Source organism: Muntiacus reevesi, chromosome 3, assembly GCF_963930625.1.
Source record: "Muntiacus reevesi chromosome 3, mMunRee1.1, whole genome shotgun sequence".
Lineage (NCBI taxonomy): Eukaryota > Metazoa > Chordata > Mammalia > Artiodactyla > Cervidae > Muntiacus > Muntiacus reevesi.
Window position 1 is genome coordinate 132,113,643 of NC_089251.1, and position 19,479 is coordinate 132,133,121.

Consider the following 19,479-nt stretch of genomic DNA (forward strand, 5'->3'; position numbering starts at 1 on the left):
TGGGGGGAAATGCACGAGTTAGTACCTGAATGTTCCCCTCCACCCCACTTGCCTTTCTCTCTCTTCCACCACTTTGCTCCCTCCTCCTTTCCTTCCTAAATCCCTCCTTCTCCCTCCTTCCTTCTCGCCTGGTCCCTCCCCATCCCCTTCCCTCGATCATGCTTCCCTTCTCCCCTCTCTCCTCTCTCTAGCCTCTTTCCCTCCTCAATCCCTCCCCGGCGTCTGCGTCAGGCCCCCACTTGCGTGACGCTCTGGGTCTGGGTGGGAGCTGTCCACTCGCCCGGGGTGCTGAATGCAGCAGCGGCGGCGGAGAGAGCTGAGAGGCGATTCTCTGCTCCAGGAACCTTGCTTCCAGACCTCGGACGGTCAGCTCACCGCCTGCCACCTCCCTTCCAGCACCACCCCTTTGGGAACTGAGCCAGGGGGGCAGCAGTCGCGGCGGGCGGGTGCTGAGCAACGGCGGAAGACGAGACAACACCTGGCAGCAGCCTGGAATCTGATTTGCTTCCTCTCGCCTTTTCAAAGAGATATATTTATACATGGTTTTGGGGGAGTCGCGAGGACCCAGCCGGAGCCAAGTGCTGGCTATCTCCCACCTCGGCCACGCTGCTTCGTTACCCCCTCCCCACCCTTAGCTGGTACTGCAAACAAGCCTTACCTCGTTGCTTCTACGAAGAGAGGTAGCAACAGCGAGCCCAGCCAGCCAGAGGCAGCGGAGAGGAGGGAGGGGTTGGGGGGGGGCGCTCGCAGAGAGCCGAGCAAGGCCGCCCTTGGTGGGGGTAGCAGGGGCAGAGCTGCTGTGAAGAGCCGGCAGCCGCCCTTCTCCCCCCACCCCTCTAGAAGCGCTCTTTCCTGATTACTGGAGCACCGAATTATTCTTATTTCACTAGTATTATTTCATTTTTCATTACCCTTACTCCTCACTCCCCAGCCGCCCCCACCCCTACGCCTGCCTCGCCTTTGGTTGCATGGCAGCGCTGCCTGGGCGCGGGGGCTCAGAGCTGGCCCCCCGGGAAGGAGGAGGAGGCGGAGGATCATGAAGCCGGGAGTCTTGGCCGCGTCGGACGGCGAGCTGCAGCCAGAGGACGAGCCGGAGCGGCCCCCGCCCCGGAGACACCCGGACGCCGCCGACAAGCAGTCGCCGCCGCCGCCACAGCAGCATCGGTGGCCGCGGGCAGACCCGGAAAGAGAGAAGGAGGGCGACAGCGGCCCAGAGGAGCAACCGGAGAAGGCGAGGCCACTCACCCGCCCGGACCTGCCCTTCTACCGCCCCTTGCCCCTCGCCCCAAGGAACCTTTGATGGAGCCAGGGAAGGGGGCCGAGGGTTTACAGACTGCCACAGGGCTGGGCAGGGGGCTCTGATCATGTAACTACTCCCCCTAGTCCCCTCCCACACGCACGCCCCTCTTCTCTACCCCTTCCTTATCTCTGCTCCACTACCTCCCACTCCCCCAACACACACCCTTCCTCTAGCCAGGATCCCAACGCTCAGGAAGGAGGTGGCTCTGCAAGGGTTAAACGGTCTTTTTTGTTTTTCCCTTTCTTTTCCCGTCCCCAGTCCTGATTTTCCCACCTCTATTCTAATTGGCTTTCCCCTCTTCTGTGCAGCTCTTCCGCTGCAGAGGCGAAGCACAAGCCCCTTGCCCAGTATCACCTGGATCCCTTCCCCACCCACCCAGTCTCTCAAAAGCAACTCTGGTGCTTCTGGAGGTTAATTGCCCCAGTTTTCTGCCCAGGAGAATTAAAACTTCTCCCAACCTCCCCTCTTCCCCTCTTCACCTCCCCCAGCCCCTCAAAACCAACCTCCTGCTACCTAAGGAAAACTCTCTTTTCTCTCTAGCACATGCAGTCCTCAATTCTTCACTGAGCTCATTTGCTCTAAGCCCAGCTCAGTCCACTCCAAATTTTATTGATAACCTTCCTCACCCTTTTATATGAAGAAATTTCCCACCGCCTGGGAATTTGAGAAAAAACCAATAAGCCTCTTCCCGGGGAACTTTCTAACAGTCAGATTTTGATCTCAAGGCCCTAACAGCCCATCTTCAACTTTTTTTTTTTTTCTATCCCCCTGCCTGTAACCAGTGCTACTGGGTCAAAAGCAAAAAGGGAGACATGCTGAAAGCTTAAGGTTTGGGTAGAGGTAGGAGGAGCAAGACGATTTTTTGTTGGGCTTTCCAGATAGAGTTCAGGACCAGTGACTCTCAGTTGCCAGTCCTGGGAGCCATTTATTTGCTACTTGGAGGGGATGTAAGAGGAGCCAGCAAGAACGAAGACTCCCTCCATCGTAACACAGATACACTGTGGACCCCCCAGACCATCCCATCCTCCGCAAAGACTCCACCTGCCCCTACCGGGCTCTCTGCATCCCCTGGGCACATGCTGATGCCCCTGGGTGGGCTGCTGCGGTGGTGCTGCTGCTGTGCCCAGTACCGCTGTGGACTGTGCCCCCCAGCCCCCCAGATGTTGCGCCACCAGGGTCTACTCAAGTGCCGCTGCCGTATGCTCTTCAATGACCTGAAGGTTTTCCTCCTGCGGCGCCCCCCTCCAGCGCCCCTGCCCATGCACGGGGAACCCCAGCCCCCTGGTTTGGTGGCCAACAACAACACCCTTCCGGCTCTGGGTGCCGGCGGGTGGGCAGGCTGGAGGGGCCCTCGCGAAGGGGTGAGCAGGGAGACCCCTCCCCTGCCACCTCCACCACCTTTGCCACCTTCTGTGGAAGATGACTGGAGTGGCCCAGCCACAGAGCCACCTGTCTCACTGCTCAGCAGTGCCTCGTCAGATGACTTCTGTAAAGGGAAGGCTGAGGATCGCTACTCCCTGGGCAGCAGCCTGGAAAGTGGCATGAGGACCCCACTCTGCCGCATCTGCTTCCAGGGGCCGGAACAGGTGAGACCCTTCTCCCCTCTTCCTACTCGCCTACTTGCCCTGTGCTGTCTCTAGCAGGAGGACTGTAAGCTTTCAGGGATCCTCAGTGATGTTTCATGTGGTTAAATTTGCCCAAGAGGTATCTGGTGCCTGGTGGAGCCTGTTTTGCATTTTCCTTCCATATGTTCGGTTCCATCCCAAAATTCCATCAGCATCTTAGGAGGGGAAGATTCGGAAGTTGGAAGGGATGAAATAAAGGAACTTAGTGGTACATTCATGCTTGTTGCCAAGATATCCTTGTACTGATTTGTCGTTAGTGACATTTTCCTAGACTGTCTTCAGTTCCAGATTCAAACTTCTTCCCTCTCTGATAGTGTGTGGAGATCTTGTCCTTACAGCCTATGTCTGTTTCTTCACTTTGAGATGATCCCCTCCCATATTATACTGACATCCTTGGCAGTGCGTTTTAGTTACTGAGGAGGAAATGGAGAGGGTTTGTAAGTTCATGAAGATTATACAGTTTGCAAAGACACTTCTTGTCAGACTCAAGTTTTTCTAGGTTGAAAGCATTAGATAAGAAGGGTGAAAGGAAGTTTAAGGAAAGTGGAGAAGAAAGTAGGGAGTCTGATCATAATCATCTGCCTTGGCAGGTCTGAAAGCACATGAACTTAGAAAGTCCCTTAAACTCTCTCCATCAGGATAGAGATGCCAAATACCTTATGGACCAGAGTCTTCCCAAGGCCACGGGTTCTCCCTACCCCCACTCATTCAGATTTTCAAAGACATACTGACACCACCCCTTCTAGCTCCATTTTCAATCTAGTGTTTGCAGTGCTGGAGAACATGTGCACATTCTTCTGGAACCATGAATTGTGGCAACACAATTCTGACCCACAGAATCCCAGATAAGAAAGGTTCACCTGAAAATCTGACTTAGTTAGTGATGCTGGAGAAGGAACATTCAGTTGCACCCTGGGCAGAGTTATATGGTCAAATCAGCCACTTCACTAGTTTCCCAGAAGTGGGGGTCAGGTTTCTGTGTACTTACAAGTGATGGTGTAGTAGGATGACATGCTGCTGCACCTGAGTGGCTCTGGTTCTTGTTGAAGGCTTTGTCTTTGAGAGACAGGCTTCGCTGACATTGTCATTCATTCTGTGTTTGCCTGAAATGAGCAGGGCACTTCAGGACAGATGATGACTGGGGCCATGGCCCAGGCATTATGAGAGGAAGGAATGTTGATCTCAGTGTGAATAAATGTCTCTGAGAGGCTGAGGGCAGGGTTCCTCCTTTTTGTGACTGGAGTGGGTTGCCATTCCCTTTTCCAGGGGATCTTCCCTACCTGGGGATTGAACCCAGGTTTCCTGCATTGCAGGCAGATTCTTTACCATCTGAGCCACCAGGGAAGCCCTTTTGTGACTAGGATTGCCAAAAAGTCCCAACTGGACTGCAGCTTAGAACCAAAGACTCCTGTTAAGCAAGAAGATCCAGGTGCCGGCTCAGTGCCCCTCTTCCAGGGCTGGGCCTCCAGCGCAGACACAAGAAGGAACAGCACCGCTGAGAGCAGAAAGCGTGCTTCACTCTGGGCTGCTCACAATCAGCCTCTGTCCCCATCAGAAGCCTTGTCGTCTAAAAAAAAAAAAAAAAAAAAAAAAAAGGAGGAGAGAGACTTATTTTTTCTCTCATATGTCTGGTGGTTCAGGTGTGAATGTCACAGGAGCATTGGGAGTGTGGCTTCTGGGAAGAATATGCTTGTCTCTAGAAAACAACAGGGCTTAGAACCTGTTCTGGATGATATTTATCTGCTGTGTGAACTCCTTCAATTTCTTTATTCTCCAGAGTCCCTTTTCCAACTTCTGTGATTTAAAAGAACCTTTTCCTATTCCCTGCATTTACTTATAAGTCTGTTGAGAGGATCCAGAAGATAATGAGCCTGAAAATGACTTGAAAGGGATTGATATGTAATGACATATATTTTGCTCATGGTAAAGCAATATTTTGTTTTAAAAAAAATTCTTAGGAATACTGTGAAATATCCTTAAGCGACATAAGGTCTGGTTGGAGGTTAGGAGCTTTCCTTTCTTGTTTGTTATTTTTACAATGTGTCATAAATAAAGCATGGAGTGGGGGAAAAAAAGCTAGCACCAATAAAGAAATGAGCTCTATTATTATGTGAGAGGGATGGGAAATAGTGTGGATACTAAGTCTGGATCAAATCAAGCATCCTCTGCACATGACTGTTATGTTTTGAGGCTTTGCTTTATTTGGGCAGGAGCCAGGAGATTTTAATGGGATTGTGTTATACTAGAAACAAGAGTCCCATGTGTTAGATATGAACACATTTTCCCACTTTTTGCTTGTTTTTCTTCACAGGATTTCAGTGAGGAAGGGAGACAAAAGGGAGGAGGTGGGGAAAACTCTCTAGAGAAGGAAGAAAGAGAAGTCAGACACAAACAGAAAGTGAAAAACTGAGATTTCAGTATTTTGTTTTCTGTTGGGGGAGGGAGCTGTCCAGCAATTGTTCACACGTGGACTTACAGCAAATGCAGACAGTCTGCAATCTCAGTCGCTGAATGTCTTGGTCTTTTCTCTGACCAGACAAAGGAACTGAACAGCTCCTCGGTCACTTGCCACTGCTCCAGGGCCTAAAAGGATGCCAAAGCTGAAAATCTGGTCTCTTCCTGCCAAAGGCTTGAAATATATGTGGTGAGGGGCAGGGAACTGAAGGATCCAACAAGTTCCAAATTCATATATATCTCTAAAGGATTTATTATTTATTCATTCACACATGCATATATTTAGCAAATGTTTGTTGGGCACCTACAGCATGCCAGATATTGTTTCAGACCCTGGGTTTCTAGGAGTGAACAACACAGATGAGATCTCTGGTCTCCTGAAGCTAATGTTCCAGTGAAGATGCAGAAAGAGACAAGTAAACTAGCAGACAAAAAAAAGTGATAAAGTGATTTCAGATGGCGTTGAGTGCTGTGATGAAGGCAAAACAGGAAAATGAGTTAGACAAGAAGGAGGGAGGGGGCTTGGGAGCTACATTACACAGACAGATTGTGAGCAGCTGCCCTAAGAATATACCATCTGAGCTGATACCTAAGTGATGCAAATGACCCAGGGACACATCCAGAGGTCTAGAAGAAGAGTTATCCAAGTAGAGGAGACAGCAGGTTCAAAGACCCAAGAATGAACATGCTTAGTATGTTTGAGAAACAGAAGAGAAGACAGGAGGAGAGAGAGGGGTGGGGTATGAACAAATGCTTTGAAGGCCAACTCGGCTCCACCCTGGACGACTGCCTGAGTGGCCAGCTCCTCCTCTCAGCCAGTCATGTGGGTGGGACAGGGATCAGTCGGTCAAGGATCCATGAGAGCAGGGGACAAGAGCCTGGCTGGCAACCCTTCGCTCTCCATTTCTGCTTGAAGCTGCCCTAGTTCATGTCCAGGAAGTGTGCCGTGGTGGGTAAGCGGAGGCCTCTGAAGCCAGATGGCCCCAGTTTGAGGCCTGAGCAATTTGCACAGATTCTCTGTGCCTCAGGTTTCTCATTTGTAAAACTGGCCTGATAATGATAGTCCCGAGATTCAAAAGGTTATTGTGAGCACCAGCAGTGCTGTCACAGTATTTGTTGCTTTTGTTATCTCAGAGATAAGACATTGTCCCCTTTCCCACACACTTGGTTTAAAAGGAAAAGTGTGTCCCAGCTTCCAGGCTGGCAGGAGAACTGCTGTGATGTGGTCCATCTGTGTAGTAGATCACTTCTTGCTCACTCACAATGCTCTAGACAGAGCGCTGCTCTTCTGTTTCCATCATCAAAAGTCTATATTAAGTGCCTACCTCTGCCTGCTGCTCTGCTGAGCAGGTCTGGAGACACAGGGCAGATGTGGGCCTGCCCCCTCTGGGAGTTTCACAATCTAACCCAGACATCACAGAGGCTGATAGAGATCAAGAACACACAGACAGTGAGTCGCAGGTGAATTACAGTAATATCAGGGCAAGGAAGAGATGCATGCTTAAAAGCAGCTAGCGTGTGGGGTGCCTATTCAGAGAGACAAGTGGATGAATTTGCTACCTTTTCTCCAATTAGTCAGGGAAGGTTTCTCTGATGCAGCTGCAGACTAAGTGAGAAGAAATAGACTTAGGCTGAGTTTAGACAGCAGGAAGCGGAAGAGATGTGAGACACAAGAACACATTAACAAAGAGGTGAAACCATCTCCCAGGCCGAGTCAGCTGTGGAGCTCCTGGAGTGGGGACAAAGATGGAATCTACCATAGTAGAGGGGGTGATGGGTGATGGGGTACCTGTTTTGGACCTAATGAAAAGCAAGAAATAAGTCTGGAAGGGATTAAGTCTTGGTCAGCCTCCCTTATTCTTCCTAGGGCTCATTTCTCTGGAACTCCGAGTTCAGAAGGGGCCAGACTAATGTGAAATATTTTAGTCAATGTTTTTGCATCTCAGAAAGTAGAAGAAGAGGGCATTGCTGGGTTCAATGGAAACTGGGAACCCCCAGATGCAAGAAGAACTCTGGGAATGGAGATAAAATAGAGCATTTTATGAGAGAAGAAATAGTATATTATTTTTGTTAGCATCATGGTTCAATTTTATACTTCTCTGTGTGATTATTTAATATCTATATCCACAAAGAATAGACCCATACCCAACATTTATGGACCACAGGGCAAGAGTATGGATATAGTCTCACATATCATCAGTTCAGTTCAGTTCAGTTCAGTCACTCAGTCATGTCTGACTCTCTACAACCCCATGGACTGCAGCATGCCAGGCTTCCCTGTCCATCACCAACTCCTGGAGCTTACTCAAACTCTTGTCCATCGAGTCGGTGATGCCATTCAACCATCTCATCCTCTGTCATCCCCTTCTCCTCCTGCCTTCAATCTTTCCCAGCATCAGGGTCTTTTCAAATGAGTCAGTTCTTCGCATCAGGTGACAAAAGAATTGGAGTTTCAGCTTCAGCATCAGTCCTTCCAATGAATGTTCAGGACTGATGTCCTTTAGGATGGACTGGTTTGATTTCCTTGCAGTCCAAGGGACTCTCAAGAGTCTTCTCCAACACCAAGGTTCGAAAGCATCAATTCTTCAGCCTTCAGCTTTCTTTATAGCCTAGCTTTCACATCCATACATGACTATTGGAAAAACCCTTTCACATATCACAGGCCAAAATATTTAGAAGTATAAAACCAGCTTACAAACTGTTGAACAAAATCCATTATATCTTTCTGTCCTGGAAGGATATACCTTCAAAACAACCAGGAAAACAGGTCTGAATTCAAAACTGTTAGAGTCCTCTGAGTTCTGTGCTAGGCAAATGGGGACGCTTGGCCCTTGGTCAACAGGCCACTCTGATCAGATTCTCTTTACAATGCTGGCTCCATCCTGTACAGTGACAAGTGTTGGACATGCACATGTGACACATGCACTGGCTTGTCCAAGCTCTATCTCTACCACCTGCAAAGAGCTTCCTCTTGCCTCTCTCCCTTTGAGCTTGAAGAAAGAGAACCGTGAAGGTTTGGGGAGTTGGCTCACAGCTAAATAGGCAGGAACTCCAGGGTTTCAGGTAATCAAGGCATGTTCTAGAAAGGGGATGTGAGTCTCTGCAGGCTCCTCATTCTATGGAAAGTGTGCAGCTGAAGAAGGACTGGAGTGGGGCCTTCTATAGCAAGGGCCCCTCTTGCCTGGGTCTAAGGAAGCCACTGCGGAGGGACTATAAGAGCCCTGGAAGCAGTGACTTGGTTGTGATTTGCTCATCAGTCCAGTTCCTGGCTTTATGCTCTGCAAGTATTCGCTGAATGAATGAGCCTTTAGAGCTCATGCAGTGGGCAGCCCCACGGGTATTGGAAGTGGGGAGGAGGGACTAAGAGAGAAAAATACATTCACCAGCTGACCACGTGCTACACATGAGAAGGGGCAGAGCTGTCCTCTGTGATCACTGGCAGTGCCTTGGCCAGTGGTAGAATCTCTCAGAAAGTCAACTTGGGTTTTGATATTAGAAAGAACTTTCTATCAAAGCTGTCACCCAGATAGGATAGGCTGCCTTAGAAAGGGGGCTCAAAGTGGGCAACTGAAGCTAATGACACTCAAAATCCCCTTGGAGCTTGAGACTTGGGATTCATTATGAGATTGCTTGGGGTCCAGAGAGATTTTAATCTAAGCAGAAAGAGAAGGGTCTGCATCCTTTGCTAATTCAAAGGGTCATCTAGTCCCAGAATATCTAGTTCCGGGGTCTATAAAGCACATGGCCTGTAAAAATGTATCTTCAGCAAAGATCACAAAGAACAGTCTCTGTCCTGTGTTTGTAGAAACCCTAAGGTGCTGATGAGGCTGTGATGGCTGCAATCCTGAATTTGCACCATGCATGTAAAATAGGAGAGCGAGCTTTTTCCTGAACGGCAGGCAACAGACACCACCATGGACCTAGGATGCAGAACCATCCCAGGAAAGGGGAAGCCCACCTGTCACCACCTTTTCCCAAAATCACGTGTGAGCTATTTTCATTTTCCCATCGGAGATTTTTTTCCCCACTGTTGATTCCCAGTTGCTGCATCTGACAGTCCTGGTCCTATTTAAGCTGGAAGGTCCAAGGACCCTTTGGTGAGGGTTCTCAACAAAGCTCTAATGCTTTATTGGGAAATGATGTAAGGAGGCTTAAACCTCACCTTTGGGTCTCTGGTTATTTTCCAGATTTATCTCTCTATGATTCACATGCACACACATGCACATGCATGCATATGAATAAAGCATGAAGTAGAGGAGGGGAGTTAGCCAGTGTCTTGACAGTGCTGGAGTGATTCTCACCTCAACTCTCTGTAGATACTCTGCATGGTGTTCACTTTGGGGTAATCCTTCTTCACTTGCCAGCCTGCATCTGCTTGCGGTGGGTTGGCTAATTTATTGGGTGTGGCTTCTAGCTGAGGCCCCCATACAGAGAATTCATAGAGCTGAAATATGGATTCAAAACCCTGGAAGAAGAAATGAGAGATCCTGGAAATCAATATATCTCCCTCTCTCTCTCTCTGCTCTCTTTCCAGCTGGTATGTGGAGAAGCCCAGCTGTGGCTTGTGAGTTGGGGGAGGGGGTTGGTTTGAGGGGGAGGGGATCCTCAAAGGAGTGTGGGAATGAGCGAGCTTCTTGTTTGCTGGGAAGGAAGCCAAGTTGGAAGTGAGCCCGGATGTAAAGGATCTGGCAAGTGAATACTGTGTGGGCTGAACTGTATACCATCCCCCTCTCAAGAAGTATCATGTGTAAGATAGAGTCATTTAGACTCTGTGCATATGACATAGAGTCCACCTTTGATACCTCCCTCTGTGCATGTTAAAAGTAAAAATGGGGTGAACATAGGACTGACTGTTGCATGCCAAAACAGGTGAAATTGCAAAAGTTATCGTTTGAATTCTAGATAGATGCAAATTGTCAGGAAAAAGGGGGATCTGCAAACATAGGCTCTGTGATCCAAATCCACAAAGGGGACACACAAGACCGAGTCTTGCACCCAGTTCATTGCTTTCATGAGGGTATCTACAGGGCCTGTCAGAGAAGGCAATGGCAACCCACTCCAGTACTCTTGCCTGGACAATCCCATGGACAGAGGAGCCTGGTAGGCTGCAGTCCATAGGGTCACTAAGAGTTGGACACGACTGAGCGACTTCACTTTCACTTTTCACTTTTCACTTTCATTCATTGGAGACGGAAATGGCAACCCACTCCAGTGTTCTTGCCTGGAGAATCCCAGGGATCAGGGAGCCAGGTGGGCTGCTGTCTATGGCGTCGCACAAAGTCGGACAGGACTGAAGCAATTTAGCAGCAGCAACAGGGCCTGTGCTCAGAGATGCTGAGAAGGACAGGTCAGATTAGTCTCCTTCATTGTATCTGGATGTGGTTGAAGAGAAGCAACATCAGTTTCTCCAAAAGAAGCCTCTTGAAACCACCCTGTTGTCTAACATAGGGCTTTGCATACAGTGTACGCGTGGTCAGTTGCTTCAGTCATGTCCAACTCTTTGTGACCCTGTGGACCATAGTCCACCAGGCTCCTCTGTCCATGGGATTCTCCAGGCAAGAATACTGGGGTGGGTTGCCATGCCCTCCTCCAGGGGATCTTCCCGACCCAGGGATCGAATCCACATCTCTTACATCTATTGCATTGGCAGGCAGGTTCTTTACCACTAGCACCACCTGGGAAATCCTTGCATACAGTAGGGATTCAATATCGATCCTTTCCCCTCCTTCCTGGCACATTCCAGGCTAGCAGTGTTATCTTTGGTTCCTAGTGTACATATTCACTTGTGTGTACATGGGCACATATGTGTATGTACGTGTGTATATAACTTAAAATGATGAATGAGGGGGAAATGGATGAACCATTCCACCCCATCCAACCTCATTTTCTGATTCTAGACTCACAAATAGCAATGATTCTTGTTCTAGGAATCATAGTGATCATTATCCTGGCTTGAGATCACTTGACCAAGAACAGATCTTTTCTCATCCAATTGTATAAAGATGAGAAGAACATAGAATTCCAAGTCAGAAAGACATGGATTTAAATAACAATTGGGGTCCTTCTCAGCTAAGTGATCCTATATGACTTATTTAACCTCCCTGGACCTAGATTTCATCATCTATAAAGCAGGAATAAAGTGCTGAGCTTGAACACATAAGGAGTGGGCATGATTAAAGTTCTAGGCACATAGCAGTTGTTCATTAAGTGGGAACAATATTTACCCGATTCTGTCCATGTAGCTCGGAGACCAAAGTGGGGCCCCCAGATCACACTGCTGTCTTTCCTTCCACCTGCTCTCACAACAACCTTAAGAAATCAGACATGCTGATCAAAGCTATGCTTTGACCACAGAAAGTCCCAGCTGTTTTTATGCCTGACATCAGGGACACACATTTAGATCCAATATCTCTATTCATCTGACTTTCTGTCTTGCATTTCCTGATTCAGCAGGACTTCCATCCTCTCCTGCTTGGATCCCTCAGTCCTAATATATTTGTCTTTTTTCTTTCTTCTGTTTTGGCTTCGTTGGGTCTTTATCGCATCGTGAGGGCCTTCTCCAGTTTCGATGCATGGGCTCTAGAACATGCAGGCTCAGTAGCTGCAGCACAAAGTTGCTTCATAGCATGTGGGATCTCAGTCCCCTTACCAGGGATTGAACCCATGTCCCCTGCATTGGAGGACAGATTCTTAACCACTGAATCACCAGGGAAGTCCTCTAACATATGTGTCTTTATCCATCTCAATCATCACCATGTCCCCGACCAATCTTTGTTAAATAACACTCTCTGTTTGAAGGAACTGTGCAGAAAGACGCTTTTCTGAACTTTGAAACCCCTAGATGCCAGGAACAGGCTGTGTACAAAGAGGAGCATGTTGAGGAACTGGCAGTGGAAACACCTGCTCAGGTGACAGCAAGGTGTTTTATGTTTAGGGTCATCCCTAGACTAGCATTTCTGAAAGCTGGGACAGGATGGATACTCTAGACAGACATGATGGTAAATAACATGGATCCTCAAGTGAGAATGTTGTTCTCTTGATATTTTGTTCTCATGTCTTATGATTATGTCAGGAGAAAATCTCACTGGAGATTTTCGTAACATGAAAAGGTTTTCATAAACCTCATAACATTTCTTTCACACCTTTTTAATGCTTGTCAATCTCCTCTGCAAACAAAGAGAGAAGGCACCACACTCAGAGCCTTTGGACACACAGCAATGTCGAGCCAGAATCTGTTAATCTTGTTTCTCTTGTATTTGTGTGTGTCTCCTCTTTTTTGAGGGGAGGCTGCTCTGGTGGCTCCGTGGTAAAGAACCCTCCTGCTGATGCAGAAGATGTGAGTTTGACCCCTGGGTTGGGAAGATCCCCTGGAGAAGTAAATGGCAACCCACTCCAGTGTTCTTGCCTGGGAAATCCCATGGAAAGAGGAGCCTGGTGGGCTGCAGTCCATGAGGGTCACAAAAGAGTCAGACATGACTTAGTGACTAAACAACAACAACAGTGACAACTCTTTTGTATTAACAGACTTTATTTTTTAAAGAAATTTAATGTTTGAAGACAAACTGAGAGAGCTCCCGTATACTTACTCCTACTCTGCCTCCCCCACCATCAACATCCTGTATCAGAGTGGTGCATTTTTTATAACTGATGAACCAATGTTGACATATTATTATTACCCAAAGTCCACAATTTGCATTGCAGTTCACTTTTGATGCTATATATTCTGAGGTTTTTGACAAATGCATGATGACATGTATCTACCACCATAGTATCATCTAGAACAGTTTCACTACCTGAAAAATCCCGTGCTCCACCCATTCGTCCCTCTGCTCTCACCCCTGAACTCCTGCAATGGAGTCTGGTCTTTTTCAGAATGCCATTTCACTGGAATCATGCAGTATTAGCCTTTTCAGACTGGCTTCTTTCATTCAATGATATGTATTTACTGTTACATCTTTGAATGGCTTGATAACACATTTCTTTTTAGTGCTGAATAATATTCTATTGTTTGGGCTTCCCAGGTGGCACAGTGGTAAAGAATCTGCTGGCCGAAGCAGGAGATGCAAGAGATCCGGGGTTCAATCCTTGGGTTGGGAAGATCCCCTGGAGCAGGAAATGGTACCCCACTCCAGTATTCACGCCTGGAAAATCCCATAGATAGAGCAGCCTGGTGGGCTACAGTCCCCCCAGTTCTAGGGGGTCCCAAAGAATCAGACATGACTGAACACACACACACACACACAATATTCTATTGTATGAATGTAGTACAACTTGTCTTCTTTTAATAGTTACTGATAGCATTTTTTTTTTCTTATGGTAGTGACAAAACGTCTCCTTTAGAAATAAGTTTACTGAAGTAAAAGTATGAGACATTTAGAGAAAAATGTTAAGTATGAAGAAAATAATAGCATGAATATGTCAAACAGTGCAAGTGACTGAAGTTTGGGTAACACTGACATGGGTTGCACACTTTACAATAGTCCTGAAATATCTGTGGCCACCAAGAAGCGCCTCAGGTGTGGGGAAAACGCAGAGTCCCAGGCCACGGTCCTAGGGTGGTGCCCTGGAATCTGCATTTCTAACCATCAGCTTTGACAGTTCCGCGTAGGGGGCCACTTCACAGGAATAGTGTTATTAGGCAGGAGTTTGAGGAGGAAGCAAATGGGAGGAGAGGAAATGCTTCTACCAGACCTGAGGTTCCCTGACATGTAATAAACAAGGCTGTGGGCCCTAGTAGAGGAGTGGGCAGTAGTTGGGTAGGTGGACACAGGACCATGTGATTAGGAAGGCAGTCTCTCAGCGAGGAGGAAGGAATTGATGACTCTTACACCCTTCTCCATCCCTGTCTCAGGGATCTGAGAGCTTCAAGTCCCACCTGGGACAGCCACAAGATGGAAAAAAGTCTAACCACTGTGGGCCTCTGACATGCGGGAGAGATGCGAACTTGGACTGTGTAAAGACTTTGCCCAGCGAATGCTAATTTCCCTGACAAATACAACCATCAATTCACATTTCCGAATGATGTTCAGAGGCTATTCTTGAGCAAAGTCAAATCAGGGCCTCTGGGGGAAGCCCTAGAGTCCCTGAGTAGGGGAACAGATGGTGCACAGCGTGCTCCCTCACAGCTCACTGAGCACCAACAATGAAGCGCTTCACCTTTGGAATGGCACATCACTCTTGCCTACAACTTGGCTGGACCTGGAGACGTGGCTCTGTCTAACTCCCCATAGCAGGGGTGGGAGTGTCATTCTCCTGGGTGATTGGAAAGAGAAGTTCAGATGTCATGAGCTTTGGAAGTCTCTCTCTCCACACTATGTGTACCTCCCTCTTAGGGTTGCCGTGGGATTTGGGTGAGCTAACACATGCCAAACATTTAGAGCTATAGTAAGCACACAATAAATGTTAGTAGCCATTGTTATTATTTTCTCATTTATGTAAGGAGGAGGTGGTGTGAGGGAATATCCAAGCCCCTTGTAGTTCTGTTGTCTTCTTTTATGCCTTATCAGGCTGAGGAGCAATACCTGAGGTTATAAATCCAGTTCTTCCTTTCACCAATACAAGAAATCTCCCTAGAAGAACGACATTAGTGTGTGTGTGTGCTCAGTTGCTAAGTCATGTCTGACTCTTTGGAACCCCATGGACTGTAGCCCTTCAGGCTCCTCTGTCCATGGGATTTTCCAGGCAAGAATACTGGAGTGGGTTGCCATCTCCTCCTCCAGGGAATCTTCCCACTTTAAGGACTGAATCCATGTTTCCTGCACTGGCAGGTTGATTCTTTACCACTGCGCCACCTGGGAAGCCCCATGACCTAAGAACAGAGCCTTAAAGACTGAACCAGAGAAAGAATTTGGAAAACAGGAAATGAAGATTTTCCAGACATTGGGACAACGGAAGCGAAAAGTCAGAGATGTTTTATGGGAAAATTGGCATGGTGGAGAAGAATATGGGGCTTTCAGAGCCAAGCAGAACTGCATTCAAATCCAAGGGTTACTTTGCAGTGGATGTGTGACCTTGGGCAAGTCACTTACAGACAGAAGTGTTAAATTTCTTCCACGGTAGAATGGGAATGATAATAATAGTGCCCGTCTTAAAGGTACTATTGTGAGGCTCAAATGATGTAATGCATACAAAACTCTTGGCAAAGAGTAGAATACAAACACACAATAAATTTGCAAAGATGCAATGAACATTAGTTCTTAATGTTATCTGATCTACCAGACTTTCAATGGTCTTCTCTAAACTTTCTGTGAGAATCTCTGCCTTGATGTGGGTTGCTTACATCAGGAGCAGCTTACAAAATATCACAGAGGTAGGTGAAGCTAAACATACTCAAGCATTGTCAGTAAATTAAAATGATTTCACAGATACACGTAAAATTTTTCAAATGTATATGGAAGACATCAGGGTGAACAAAATCAAAAGCATCTTTCACTTTAGTGCAGCTTCTTGTCAATAAGTATTTTCTCAATTAACAGATACTCAAAATACAAGTAAGGGCTTCTCAGGTGGCCGAGTGGTAAAGAATCTGCCTGTAATGCAGGAGACCCAGGTTCAATCCCTGGGTCAGGAAGATCCCCTGGAGAAGGGAATTGCAACCCGCTCCAGTATTCTTGCCTGGAGAATGGCATAGCAAGAGGAGCCTGGTGGGTTACAGTCCATGGGGTCGCAAAGAGTCAGACATGACTGAACGACTAACATACACATAATGTACAAGTATAGTCATTTTGAGGGTTTGTGGAACTCTTTTAGTATTTTAAAAATTTTTTTTTAAAGATGAATTTATTTTTGACTGTGCTAGGTCTTCATTGCTTTGCATGGACTTTCCCTAGTTGCGGCGAGTGGGGGCTAATCTTTGTTGTGGTGTGAGGGCATCTCATTGTGGTGGCTTCCATCGTTGTGGAGCACTGGCTCTCCAGCGCACGGGCTTCAGTGACTGTGGCGCATGGGCTTAGTGGGATCTTACCTGACCAGGGATCAAAGCCATGTTTCCTGCATTGGCAGTCAGATTCCTAACCACTGGACCACCAGGGAAGCCCCTCTTTTAGTATTTAAAGAGACAGGCTAAAAAACAACCAACTAAAGTGTCATGGTCATGAAAGACAAAGAATGTAGGGGAAACTACCCTAGACTGGAGGAGTCTAAAGAGATACAGTAACTAAATACAATGTGTGATTTGGGCTTGCTTCTGGACCAGAGAAAGTCTGGACCAGACTTGCTTCTGTCCCTTTGTGAGACAGTTCCTGATAAGATGTAGAGATTACTTCATGGCATTGTATCAGTGCTAAGTTCCTCACTTTGGTCATTGTACTATCATTCTCTAAGATGTTAACCTTTGGAAAAATAGGGTGAAAGCTTTATGGGAAGCTGTGTTTACAAGTTACAAATGAGTCTTACATTATTTCAAAATGAAAAGTTGAAAACCAAAAATAATTTAAATGGGGGTAGTTTCTCATACTTGGAAAAATTGCAGGGGGTGGGGGGAAGAATATAGAAAAAAGAGAAAAGCATAGAAAAAACAGTATGGGTTTGGTGGTTAAAAACACTGGATTAGAATCTAGGCTCTAGCACTCAGAAAGTGAAAGCAACTTTGGGCAAATCAATTCCATGCCCTGGGCTTTGGTGTCTTCTATCTGCAACAATTTGCTTCTATGGAGCAAATTAAAGAAATACATCATAGAAATATTGTGAGAATTTGAGGAGACAACACCTACTACAGTACAAGGAAGGGGCTCCAGATGAACATTCACTCTCTGTCTGGTCTCTCTTTACCCCTCTGTCTGAAGAGCATGATAAACATAGCTCACACATCTCCCAGATATGAGGATTGTGTGCTAAGTGCTTTGAAATTGACAGGGAGACACCTGAGCAATGAAAAGTGTTGAGTGGGCAGGAATGTTTTCCCAATACGGGATCCTGAGCATATAAACAGAGTTCATAATCATCAGCATGAAGAGCATTGGCCATTATGCAGTGTGTGTTTTTTTAACACTTCTTAACCTGACACCCAGAAAGGAGCGCTTTGGCAGATTGAGTGAGTGTGGGCTGTATATTTGATTCATCCTGTGGCGATTTCTCCAGGAGCCACAGACTTAAGCCTCCATGCAGCAGTGGGATACTTTAGAAAGAAAAGCTTTCTGGTGCTGGGACTCTGGTTCACTTATGTGTTCAGAGAACAATTGCCCAAACCAGGCAGTCACAGGTGACTGAGGGCAAGTGTGAGTGGGAGTGAAGAGATGTCCCCTCCTGTGGTGTGTGTTTGTCTGCGGGTGGGAGTGAGTGAGCGGACACGTGTCTGCACGTGAACTACATCTATTTAACACAAAAGAAAACGGCGCTGGAGGGGTTGGTCCGTTTGACTGCTCCTGCCTTTCAATCATCTTTGTTCCAGAGAGAGAGCACAGGGGGTCTGGTCCTTGCAAACTCGGTACTGACATTTTATACAAGTCATTGCCTTGTTTCTTACTTCTGACATCCATTAAGTGTCTGTCTGCAAAAAAAAAAAAAAAAAATCAGTTTGGGGCTTTTGGAAGTGTATGTAGTTTGATTTCAAAAGTTTTCCGCTATCTCCTCCCCAAAACACATAGAGAGAGGTAATCTTTATCCTTTCTACTAACTAACATTTGACATGATGGCTGGAATTTGCTTCAAAATAATCTAGTGACTAAAGGTGAAACAAGACTGGTCATAAGTTGATAAATGCTAAATTTGGGTGATGGGTTACACACTTTCTTCTATTCTCTCTACTTTTATGTATGTTTGGAATTTCCCATGATAGAAAGGTATGGCTTATTGTCTGGTCAATGAAATGTTATTAAAAGACAATTATTGAACAGGCTTTACAGGGGAGGAGGCACCAGCTGAGGGCAGACAAGCAGCTCTGAGGCACAGCGATGCTGACAATCAGGGCCAAAGACAGACAGGACCAGAGTGCATCCCAGCGGGCCCTTCATCAGTCTTGCTCAATGAGGGGAATAAATTTGATGACCTCTTAAGGGATCTTCCGTCCCCAAAGGTCATTATTTAAAGATAAAAATGTCCTGTTGCCCCTTTTTTTTCTGGTCCACCTGGCTTGGTGGCAGCAAAAGGATCAGTGTGACCACTCAGTCAACAGACATCGAGTGAACAAATCCAGGGCTATGTCCTGAGGATGTGGAGATAAGATGGTCCAGTGAAGAGCCTGGCAAGCTGAGAAGCAACCATAAGATGACATAATCAAAACAATGAGTATCTTGGACCAGGGTCACATTCATTGTGCTGAAGGACCACACAGGACAGGTGACTAGCAACATCCGGGAAAGCTAGAGAAGGATGTCTAGAGGATCTTATCCTTGAGTGACCATGCTGGGATGGGTAGCGGGAATTCTCCAAGTGGGAGTGTGTGCAATGCCAGCTATATGAGATCTACCCTCACTCTCCTCATCAGGACTATTTCCCACACAGCCTAATCCTCTCTCACTCTGACTGCTTTCCGAATCACCCTGCTCTGCTCAAAGACCCAGAATTGCTCTCCTTAGAGAACTGGGTGGATTAAAGTATGGGCTTCATGCAAATGGGGGAGGGGTGCATTAACTCCTGTCTAGAAGCTTCTCCTCCCAATGCCAGCCTTTTGGGGCTTGGTCCTCCTGGCCTTTCTGTAAGTGGAGCCTGCTGGTCTGGTTGTTCTTGGGGGGCACCTACCTGGTAATAATAACTCTGCAAAAACTTTCTTGGTTGATTGAATTAAGGGTTTTTTCTGTAAGTATTTCCTTTAAAAAATATTTTATTATTCTTGCTTTATTAATTTTCATTTTTTGGCCATGACACACAGCATGTGGGATCTTAGTTCCCCAACCAGGGATCAAACCCACACCCCTAGCACTGGAAGGGCAGAGTCTTAACTTCTGGACCACCAGGGAAGTCCCTGAATTGAGGTTTTATCTGGAAGCTTCAGCTGTGGGTCCAGGAGCTACATTATCCTCCAATGCATGCACAGACATGGATTCATAGTCCTTTGGTAAGGAGGAAAGAGCAAACTTTATTTTCCTAATTTCTCAGGGTAAGAAACCAGGATCTAGAGGGGTAGATGGAAGGCAACATGCTAAGGTTGCCTTAGCAACTAGA

The 19,479-nt window shown here is 46.9% G+C and overlaps 1 protein-coding gene across 1 annotated transcript in view; it reads left to right on the plus strand.

Annotated features, from left to right (window-relative positions):
• Positions 1 to 2,376: 2,376 nt before the first annotated feature.
• Positions 2,377 to 19,479, plus strand: part of MARCHF4 (membrane associated ring-CH-type finger 4) — a 113,648-nt gene continuing 96,545 nt past the window's right edge. Inside the window, exon 1 of the mRNA XM_065927665.1 lies at positions 2,377 to 2,886. Coding sequence (XP_065783737.1) covers positions 2,377 to 2,886 — 510 coding nt within the window. The remainder of the gene's footprint in view (positions 2,887 to 19,479) is intronic.